Source organism: Orycteropus afer, unplaced genomic scaffold (genome assembly GCF_000298275.1).
Source record: "Orycteropus afer afer isolate SDZICR_OR568_19922 unplaced genomic scaffold, OryAfe1.0 scaffold00042, whole genome shotgun sequence".
Taxonomy (NCBI): Eukaryota; Metazoa; Chordata; class Mammalia; order Tubulidentata; family Orycteropodidae; genus Orycteropus; species Orycteropus afer.
The window spans coordinates 15,724,506-15,736,464 of record NW_006921629.1 but is presented as its reverse complement, the minus strand read 5'-3'; the positions used below and the strand labels follow the sequence as shown (position 1 = coordinate 15,736,464).

Below are 11,959 nucleotides of genomic sequence, written 5' to 3'. Positions count from 1 at the left end.
CAGCTCCCCTCCCACTTCCTCCCCATAGTTACCTCTTCCCAGTGTCCATCCTTCCATACACTCCTGCCCCCTGAGCTGTCTCCCTGTATAAGCAGCCCTTCTTTCTCCCATGATTGTTCTCTCCAAGGAGTGTATCAGCAAACCTGGTCCCCCCCCTTTTTTTTTCCCTCTAAATAATTTTGAGTTTTGTTCCAAATTGTTCTCCCTCTCTATCCAGGATGTCCTACATAGATCCCCCTCTGAGTGGTTGACAGTGATAGCTGGACACCATCTAGTTCTTCTGGTCCCATAGTCATGAAGGCTACGGTTTGCATGGTGTACCAGTTGCTAGGACTAATTATTTCCATGAATCTTTGGTTTTCTTCATTCTTCTTTGCTCTGGACAAGGAGAGATCCATCGTTGCATCTAGATGGCTCCTTGCAAGCTTTTAAGATCCCAGTTGCTACTCGCCAAAGTAAGAGGTGGAACAATGTTTTGTGTAGTATGTTATGCCAATTGAGCTTGATGTTCCCTGCGACTGTGGTCCTGAGCTCACAGGTTCAACTACTTGGTCCCTCTGGGTAGCTGGCTATGACCAAGAAGTCACTACAGCCTGTCCCTTGTCAGCTCTACTATACACCTGAGAATTCTTACAGATCATACAAATACACTTATAGGACCATTGTCTGCTGACCCTATGCATGGTCTTGGGTACACTCCCCACTACATAGACATACCTAATAGTTCAGCTTGTTCACTCATCTATCCACCTGTATACCCATGTTTGCCTTCACTGACAACGCAGTACTGTATGTGCAAAAGGGTTCATCTTTGTTGCCTATACCTCACATGTACCTCTCTATGTCTTCCTCTTCCTCCATGCCACCATATTGATCACTCACATTTGGTACATTGCCCTTCTCTTCACCCAAATCAATACTTATCTCTACCTGTATAACCCTCCCTTCCCACCCTTGGTAACCAACAAAGAAAATTTCCTTCCATAAGTAAACCTTTCCTTGACTTTTACAATAATGGACTAATACAATATTTGTCCTTCTGTGATTGACTTATATATTTCACTCAGCATAATGTCCTCCAAGTTCATCCATGTTTGCAGTGTTTTGCAGATTATTCCTTAGTGTTGTGTAGTATTCCATTGTGTGTATGTACCATAGTTTGGTTATCCATTCCTCAGTTGATGGACACCTAGGTTGATCTTTTGGCTATTGTAAATAGTGCTGCGATGAACAAGGGTGTGCATATGTCTGTTCTTGTCCTGGCTCTCACTTCTTTAGGATATATACCTAATAATGGAATGGCTAGGGCAAATGGTATTTCTAATTCTAACCTTTTAAGGAATTGCCATACTGCTTTCCACAGTGGTTGTACCATTTTGCAGTCCCACCAGCAGTATATGAGAGTACCAATCTCTTCACATCCTCGGCAGCATTTGTTATTCTGTGTCTTGTTGAACTTTGCTGCTAGTGCTGGGGCAAGATTGTTGTTGTTGTTTTGATTTGCATCTCTCTAATGGCTAATGATCGTGAGCATTTCTTCATATGTTTGTTGGCCACCTGAATATCCTCCTTGGTGAAGTGTCTACTCATGTCTTCATGTCTTCTCCCCATTTTTTAATTGGATTATTTGTCTTTTTGTTATTGAGGTGTTAGAGTTTTCTATAAATTCTAGAGGTAAGTCCCTTGTCAGATATGTCATTTCCAAATATTTTTTCCCAATCTGTAGGTTCTCTTTTGCAGAAGTTTTGGGAAGCACATAAAAATATAGTCTATTTATGCCATATATTAAGGCCCCTAAATTTGCCCCTAGTTTTTCCTTGAGGAACTTTATAGTTTTAGGTTTCACATTTAAGTCTTTGATCCATCTGGAGTTAGTTTTTGCGTATGGTGTGAGGTACATATCTTGTTTCATTTTTCTGCAAATGGATATCTAGTTTTGTCAGCACCATTTATTAAATAAACATTCTCTTTCCCGTTTAATGGATTTCACCTCTTTGTCGAAGATGAGCTGACCATAGGTTGATGGATCTGTTTCTGGGTTCTCAATTCTATTCCATTGGTCTGTGTATCTATCATTGTACCAATATCAGGCAGTTTTGACTACTGTGGCTGTATAGTAGGTTTTGAGATCCGGCAGTGTGAGACCTTCTACTTTGTTGTTCTTCAATAGTACTTTGCTTATCCAAGGTCTCTTTTCTTTCCATGTAAAGGTAGTGATTGGTTTTTATATATTGTTTTAAGGGTTATTCTTCAGTATTATGACATCTATTGCTTTCAGAGAGTTGCAAAAAAGAAAGTAAGATTTTTCACTTTGATTCATAGAAGGAAGGCTGAAATTTCTATGAAAACTTCTTAACTAAATGTTATTCTGGTTTAGAACTGGTTTATCTGAGTAAATGGGCAAGGTAGGATGCAGTTTCTTACTGGTGTTGCTTTAAATCTGGTGTCTTTGAGATTATTTACAACGAAATGGGATTATGTATAGGGAAACAAGTTTTTGTTGTTGTTCTAATGAATTATGATTAACTTTAGTATTATGGAAAAAGTGATTCCCAAATGGCATATCTATTTGATCTAATATTTTAAAGTAATCGATGATGTTTCCCTGGTTACCTTCATGTGGACTGCTGTTTATAGTGATGGAGAATTCACTATGATTAAGGGTCAGGGTTGCATAGCTGATTAATACAATTGATGTCAATAAGTTGTATACCTGTAAAAAGTTGAATTGAGAAATGTTGAGGGATACATATATGTATATTTGTAAAAATAACAACAGAAAGCAGCTGCTGAAGCCACTTAAGTATAACCAAACACCTCATGGGTTTGTTGGTTTGGAAGTTTAGGGTCAAGATTTCATGGGATATCTCAATTACTTGGTCTAATATTGTGGTACAACAATTGGTCTCTATTCACCTGGTGCAATAAAGGAAGATAAGGAGAGTTAGGAATAAGAGGAAGAAATAGAATAGATTGTTAATTGCCTGCATGAACTACCTTTTTTGTCACAATACCAGTTACCATTACTGTTTTGATCAAAGATTCTATAGAAAAATCCTGATCACAAAGGGTTCACAGAATTGCAAATTCTTACGGAGTCCATGTTTCTGGAGCCATTGAGGCTGGATGAACTCCAGAAACTTTGCCTTTAAACCTTAGTCCAAAAATATCTCCTGAAGTCTTATTTAAACCAAACAATAGTTCAGCTTAATTAGAAAAGAATGTCTACCTTGATGATTATGATCTCATAAAGAACTGTTGTATGGGATCAGATTGACAAAAGCAACTAGACCGATTAGACAGGAAGCTTGGGGGACAGTGGGTTTATGCTAACGGGAGGAACAGTTCAGGAAAGGAGGGTGAGGATGGTCACACAACTCGAAGAATGTGATCAGTGTCACCGAATTGTACATGTAGAAATTATTGAATTGGTATATGTTTTGTTTTTTATATTTTCAACAAAAACAAAAAATTATTTTAAAAAAGCCAAAAAATAAAGATAAGAAAAATCAAGTACTTCATTACCTTTCAATTTAAATCTAATCATTGTAATTTATCTTTTTCATCACTTTTGATTCAGAGAAGCAACCACTCTGAATATAATTTGGCATATTCTTTCAGGTTTTTTTTTTTCCTGAATTTTTCTCATAGTTCATGTATGCTGTAACTAATTTCATATCTTTTAATTTTTATATAATATAATTTATCTGGCTTCGTGAATGATGTACCTACCATACTTAATAGTTTCAATTGAAAAATCTCATGATATAGAAGACAAGTTAAATCTTCTGAATTTCAGGAACTGTTCAGATTCTTTTGTTCCACTAGAATTATGTTCTGTTATGTATTGCTTGAAATAGAGTTCTTGGATCTTGAGCATCTGTAATAAAAAGGTTCTGTTTGTAGTGATACTTCACGTAGACTGCTTTATTTTTCCCTTATTGCTCATGTCTCATGAAATTTAATACCATGTTTTCTTTGTTAGAAAAGTGTACTGGTAGGACACAGCTTTATTTAAAAGAAGTTACTACATGTTCCCTTCTTTAATTTCAAAATCAAGGAAGGTAATATATCTCAGAATTATTGGATCTTTCCTTCATTTATTTACCATATTGTTTTTCTTTCTCTCTCCTTTCTTTCTGTATTGTTTTTGCTTAATTCTGACATTTTGAGTAAGCGATACCATGGTAATCTTCCTTTGTTTGTCAAGTAGCCATTATGTAAGTTTTTCCCTTTTTCTTATTACGGAAATGAAGGTAGCATTACACAGAATATGTGGAATGGTTAATGAAAGCTGGTATACTACTAGCTTTCAGTTACTGAATTTCAGAAGGGTTGAAGATTGGCATTAACATTACTTTGTCCATGATGCTATGAAGACACATGGTGATAGGGAAGGCTATGAGCAGGAAGTTTAAGAATGGAACTGAGTCAGGGTCATGAGGTTGAAGTGACTTCTTTCTGTCTACACACATAGTCACTTGATCACTCTTTGTTTCTTTATTCATTAAATAAATAGCAGTAGTTTAATAATTTAAATAGCTAACATTTAGCAAAGTTTTCTGTATGCCAGGCTAGGTACTTTCTACATAAACTCTTTTATCTGATTATTGTGAACTGCTAGTCACCATGTTACAAAAATAATAAAGTGTTTTGTATGATGAGAGCTCTTTTCAGTTTGATTTGTGGTTGGCTGCTAATGCATTAGGATATGCCTGTTTGTAAACTTTCCTGCTGTTTTATGCAGGGTGAATTGATTTTTCTAGATATAAAAGCATTCCTTTTTTTTTTTTTTAAAAGCAGTTATTTTGGCCTTTCTGTATAGAATTGCAGTATGTTAAAAGTACTTGAGGTGGACTTTTAAATTGAAATTTCATTACATTTTTAATTGAAAAAACAGAAAAAAAAAATGAGACTAAGGGGAGTTAACTTGTACACCCTCAAAGGGATCACAATTCCTGGAATTGAAAACTGTCCTGAAGCCTGGAGAGAGCCAGCTAACCCTGTGGGTGTGAATTGAGTCTGAACCCCAGGGGTCAGAGCCAGGGTGGAGTTAGAGAGCAGTGAACACAGACTTAATTTTGATTGCATTTTAGTTTTTATTGATTCATTAGGCTCAGTTCCTAAATATAAATAGAATTATGTTAAACAGCAGGAAAGTGTATGTGTGGGCTTTGGTGGAAGGTAGCAGTGGGGGTGGGGAGTTATTACAGAAAGGTAACAAGACTGAGGGATCTTCCTTCTTTCACTTTCTTGATTTCCCAAGGCTTTTTCCTACATCTTAATCAATAGCTGCCAGTGTTATTAAAGTATTAGAAGGAAAAATTGTTTAATATATTTGAAAATTGGGATTTGAACAATAAAAATAACTGCAGAAATAAATAGCACAGTGAACAAATTGTTTTATAGTAATAGTTTTTTTTTTTTTTTTTAATCTCTGGATTTCAAGATTTCAAATGGCAAATATGAGATAAATTGCACATTTCTCTTTCAGTGAATTCTTTCATCCTTTTTTTACTTTAGAGCTTAGCCAGTGTTCAGATGACCAGATGTCATTCTTCACTTTGATCTAAAGATCCCAGATTTGCTCCCCAGAATGACTCCTTACCCTTAATGATATGGATCTCAGAGCAGCAGTCATTCCCACTTTTTGCCATGGATTACATAAGCCAAAAAACTGTATCTATTGCCATCACGTCGATTCTGACTCTTAGTGATCCCCATTGGATTTCCGAGGCAGTAAATCTTTATGGAATAGATTTGCCCTGTTTTCCTTCTGTGGATTGGCTGGTGGGTTTGTATAGCCATCCTCCTGGTTAGCAATCAAATGGCTTAGGCACTTTGCCACCAAAGCTCCTGGATTGCAGAGAGACTGTGAAATCTTTAGTGAGGCTACTCTGGGGATGTCATTGATTTTAGCTCATCATTTATTGTCAAAGGAGTATATTTACTATGGAGAAATTTGAAAAGCTTGCAAGAAATTAATCAATCATAATTCTGTTACCTATAGAAGGAGTTCTGGTGGCATAGTGGGTAGGGCATTTGGCTGCTAACCAGGTTGGTCGTTCAAACCCACCAGCTACTTTGTGGGAGGAAGATGAAGCAATCTACTTCCATAAAGATATACAGTTTTGGAAACCCAGTGGGGTTTGCTATGGGTTGGAACTGACTCAGTGGCAACAAGTTTGGTTTTTGGTTTTTATAGATAAATCACTGGCGTGTTTTTGCCCCCAGTCTTTTTTCCATGCATTAGAAAATGAGCTCTCAGTTAAACTCAGTGATGGGTAGGAAGAAGAGAGCCTTCAGAAATAATCTCAAATCATGATTAAAACTGTACGCAAATCATTATCTGGGGTGGCTTCTGGTAGGGAATTGGGACCTCTGTTGGCAAAGGTAGTCACTAGGCACTGGCTGATTAGTACTGATAGGTTACCCTGGAGGGATATTAGGGTCATAGCTTTATGGCTAGGTTGCTGTTAGCGCAGAGGAGGAATTCAAGGGATTGGACCTCAGGACTTTGCTGCCCACCCCTCCCCCCTTAAGGTTTAGCTAGGTTAGGAAGTCATTTAATCAGCTGTGGCCAAATTACAGAGCTCTCAAGTAAATATATGTCCCTATCTCTGCCACACTTTGATCAGCATTAATCTGCAAAACAGATAATATCCCAGTAATTGAGAGTTCATACAGAATGTACAAGTCTGTATCCTTTCTATACGAATAGATTTTTGATCATGTCTTCATGATAGTGATAATGAATTGTTTTGAATTAGACAATTAGGTCTGGGACTCCATTAGATTTTGCTCTTAATTTGAGAGAAATGGAAACTAGCAACATTGGCAGTGGGATCATTTGTGGGAGAAATAGTCAAATAATCCTATATTGAACAACTCCAGAAGTGGGTAGAACATTCTGTTAATTATACAAAGGAACTTTGGAAGTTTTCTTTTGGGAAATTTGCCCAATATGGTTTTCAGTGTATATGCTGTTTCTCTTTACGTGACTCTTTCACAGTGTGTCTAATGCTGGAGTCTTTTTTCCCCCCCAACTGGAATTTCCTAGAATATATTGAATCTTTGAAAGAAGATTGACTACTTGTTTCATGTATAGAAATCTGCATCAGGAATACTAATTTATTGTTGTAACTTAATTTATAAAATAAAAATTATTGCTTGTTAACCAGTTTTTTTCCCCCCTTCAGTTTCTCTTCAGCAACGGGTAGCAGAATTGGAAAAAATTAATGCAGAATTTTTACGCGCACAGCAGCAGCTTGAGCAAGAATTTAATCAAAAGAGAGCAAAATTTAAGGAGTTATATTTGGCTAAAGAGGGTAAGTTCATAAGTCCTCCTCCCAGTACACACACACACACACACACACAAGCTACCTTAAAATGTCAAGTTTCTTGATAGTACAGTGTTAATTTTATCATTGAATAAACCTTGACTTTATTTGTACTTTTATCATAAAAGCATAATATTTAGAGGCTAGCATTAAGAATGGAATTGAAAAACAAGTTGAAAAATGCATTGTTCAGATTTTTCCTTGTCTTTTGACTGTAATGTCAATATTTAATATAGTAGGCTACAGTGTCTAGGCAAACCAGGATGGTAGGTCTCTCTGTTAGTAGCTTTGAGTCATGTTATATTAAAATTGACATTTTATGGAATTAATTCAACAAATGTCCATTTTAATAAATATTAATACCTACTATGAATCTCTGGTAGCATAGTGGCTAAGACACTTGCCTGGTAACCAGACGGCTGGCGGTTCAAACCCACCAGCCACTCCTCGGAAGGAAGGTTGGGCAATCCTACTTCCGTAGTGATACTGCCTCGGAAACCCAAGGAGGGGTCGCTATGAGTCAGGGCTGACTTGACGGCACATAACAACAACAACAACAACAACATGAATCAAACAAAGGAGTCCTAGTGGCACAGTGCTTAAAGTGCTTGGCTATCTAAAATGTGAGTGGTTTGAACCCACCAGCCTCTGCAGGAGAAGGCAGTCTGCTTCCTCAAATATTTATAGCCTTGGAAACCCTATGGGGCAGTTCTACTCTGTCCTGTAGGGTTGCTGTGGATTAGAATTGATTCGACAGCAGAAGAATGAAGCAGACACTGTGCTTAGGTGCTAGGTATATAGAAGTAAGATTAATGTGATTCTGTAACTCACAGAACTTGAACAATAGTGAGGAAAACATAAAGTAAAACCTGTGAAAGCTGAAACCTGTGTAAGGTGGACACTTGTCAGAGAAGGAAAATGTAAATATTTTCCACTAAGAGAGAGCAATAGAAAAGTGGTAAGACTGTACCCTGTCAAAGGTAGAAAACTTGTGATGCAAACAAGGCAGTCCTGGTGAGTTCCAGCTCACATAGGTTTACTGTATAAGTAATTGTGTGATGAGTTGTTTAAAAAGGAAGTTGTGTAAGGCATGGGACCATATCTCCAAGAAAATAGAGATATGGTTTCCACAGGCCTAGACTAGTGGTTCTCAAAGATGATCTTGGAATACCAGTATCAGCATCACTATTACCTGGGAAACTTGTTAGAAATGCAAATTCTTAGCCTCCATCCTAAACTTACTGAGTCAGAGAGACTCTTTTGGGATAGGGGTCAACAACCTGTGTTTTAACAAGTCGGCCATGTGATTCAGTTGTATAATAAGTTTTACTCTAGTCTAGACCAGTGACTTCAAACATGATTGTGGATGTTGTTAGGTGCTGCTGAATTGCTGCTGACTTACAGTGGCCCTGTGTACAACACAATGAAGCACTGCCCAGGCCTGTACCATCCTCACAATAATTGCCATATCTGAGCCCATTGTCACAGCCACTGGGTCAATCTATCTCATTTAGAATCTTCTCATTATTTGCTGACCTTCTACTTTACCTACCATAGCATCTTTCTCCAGGGACTGGTTCCTTCTGACCATACGACCAAAATATGAGATAAATTCTGGCCATTCTTGCTTCTAAGGAGCATTCTAGCTGTACTTCCTCCAAGACAGATTTGTTCATTCTTCTAGCAGTCCATGACACATTTAGTATTCTTTGCCAACAACTCAAATGCATCATTTCTTCTGAACCCTTCCTTATTCATTGTGCAATTCACACATGCATGTGAGACTATTGAAAATACCATGGCTTGGGTCAGGCACACCTTAGTCTTCAAAGTGACACCTTTGCTCTTTAATGCTTTAAAGAAAGCTTTTGCAGCAGATTTCCCTAATGGACTATATTATTTTATTTCCTGACTGCTGCTTCCATGGTCATTGCCTATGGATCCTAGTAAGTTAAATCCTTAACAGCTTCACTTTTTTCCCCATTTATCATGATGTTTCCTGTTGGTCCAGTTGGGAGGATTTTTGCTTTCTTTATGTTGAGGTATAATCTATACTAAAGGCTGTGATCTTCATCAGTAAGTGCTTCAAGTCCTTTTCACTTTCAGCAAGCAAAGTTGTATCGTCTGCATATCTCAGGTTGTTAATGATTCTTCCTCCAATCCTGATACCATGTTGTTCTTCATACAGTTCAACTTCTGTAATTATTTCTTCAGTGTACAGATTGAGTAAGTGGTGAAAGGATACAACACTGACACACATTTTTTCTGATTTTATATCATTCAGTATCCCCTTGTATTGTTCGAACAACTGTGTACAGGTTCCTCATGAGCACAGTTAAGTGTTCTAGAATTCCCATTCTTCACCATGTTATCCATAATTCGTTAAGATCCACACAGTTGGATGCCCTTCCATAGTCAATAAAACACAGGTAAATATCTTTCTGGTATTCTTAGCTTTCAGCTAGGATCCATCTGACACCAGCAGTATTCCTTCTTGTATACCCTATTATGGATAAGTGTATAAATTCTATCACTGACCATACTGATATGGTTTTAAATTTAAACTTCACACTTATAAACATACCCAGTGGAACCAAAATAGCATGGTAATTTAATATCCACTTAGTATAAATATCTGTTTAATAAAAAATACCTGAACAAGTTTTTTTAGCAGAAGTTTTACTTTTTTTTTTCCTCCTTGAATAGATTTTCTTTATTATTATGCACCTCAGAATTTTATTCTAAAATAATGGTTCAGTGCATTAGGACTACCTAGAAGATTTGTTAAGACAGATTGTTGGGCTCCACTCCTAGAGCATTTGATTTCCTAGGCCTTTTGGTGGGATCTAGCGGTTTACCAGGTGATGCTGATGCTACTGGAACAGAGGCCACACTTTGAGAACCACTTACCTAAAGCAATATTTTATGCTTGTGAACCTTTTGAAAAAAATTTGGCCATACTTCTCTTCATCCAAAATATGCACATAAATTTCTTCTACAACGTTATCATTACTGTTACTAAAAGTACACAATTGATCACACCATAAATATTTAAGTGCTGACTACCACTCATTGGGAGCTCTGGCGGCATAGTGCCTAAGGCATTTGACTGCTAACCAGAAGGCTGGCGGTTCAAACCCACCAGCCACTCCTCGGAAGGAAGATTGGCAATCTGCTTCCGTAGAGATACTGCCTTGGAAACTCAAGGAGGGGTTGCGATGAGTTGGGATTGACTCGATGGCAGTGAGTAGTAGTAATAGTACTGCTCATCTGTCAGTTTGTCGTACTGTGGTGGCTTGAGTGTTGCTGTGAGGCTGGAGGCTATACCACCAGTATTTCAATACCAGCAGGGTCACCCATGGTGGACAGATTTCAGCAGTGCTTCCAGACTATGGCAGACTTGGAAGAAAGAAAGGGCAATCCACTTCTCAAAGTGTAGATCAGTGAAAACTTTATGAATAGTATATTACTGGAAAACTTAATGAATAGCCCTGAAACATTATCTGATATAGGGCCAGAAGATGAGCCCCTCAGATTGGAAGGCACTCGAAATATGACTGGGGAAGAGCTGCCTCCTTAAAATAAAGTCAGCCTTAATAGCATGGGTGGAGTAAAGCTTTCGTGACCTCCATTTGCTAATGAGGCATGACTCAAAATGGGAAGAAACAGCTGTAAACATCCACTAATAAGTAGTCAGAACATAGAATGTTCAAAGTATAAATCTAGGAAAATTGGAAGTTATCAAAAATGGAATGGAATGCATGAAGATATCCTGGGCATTAGTGAGTTGAAATGGACTGCTTTTGGCCATTTTGAATCAGACAAACGTATGATCAACTATGCCGGGAATGACAAATAGGAATGGTGTAACATTCATCATCACAAAGAATGTTTCAAAATCTGTTAAGTACAGTGCTGTCAGTGGTAGGATAATATCTATACGCCTATAGAGAAGACCAGTTAGTACTGTTATTTAAATTTATGTACCAACCACCAAAGCCAAAGACAAGGAAATTGAAGATTTTTACCAACTTCTGCAGTCTGAAATTGACCAAACGTGTAATCAAGATGTATTGATTATTATTGGTGATTGGAATGCAAAAGTTGGAAACAAAGAATCACTGGTAGTTGGAAAATAGGTCCTTGGTGATAGAAATGACATTGGAGATGACATAATAAAATTTTATAAGACCAACAGCTTATTTATTGCAAATACTTTTTTTCAGCAACATAAATTGTGGGTATACACGTGGACCTCACCAGATGGAATACACAGGTATCATATTGACTACATCTGTGGAAATTGCTGAAGCTCAATATGTTCAGCAAAAACAAGACCAGGAGCTGACTGTAGAACAGACCATCAGTTGCTCATATGCAGTTTCAAGTTGAAGCTGAAGACATTTAGAACAAGTCCAAACTCTCAAAACCAAACTCACTGCTGTTGAGTCAGTTCCGACTCATAGCGACCCCTTCTTGGGTTTCTGGGGTAGTATCTCTAAAGAAATAGATTGCCCAGTCTTCCTTCTGAAGAGTGGCTGGTGGGTTTAAACCACCAACCTCTGGTTAGCAGTCAAATGCCTTAGGCACTACGCCACCATGCAAGAGCCAAAATAGGA

The 11,959-nt window shown here is 37.7% G+C and overlaps 1 protein-coding gene across 1 annotated transcript in view; it reads left to right on the top strand.

The window, feature by feature from the left end:
- Positions 1-11,959, top strand: part of RABEP1 (rabaptin, RAB GTPase binding effector protein 1) — a 138,397-nt gene that overhangs the window by 38,022 nt on the left and 88,416 nt on the right. The window contains exon 2 of the mRNA XM_042780495.1: positions 7,200-7,328. Coding sequence (XP_042636429.1) covers positions 7,200-7,328 — 129 coding nt within the window. The remainder of the gene's footprint in view (positions 1-7,199; positions 7,329-11,959) is intronic.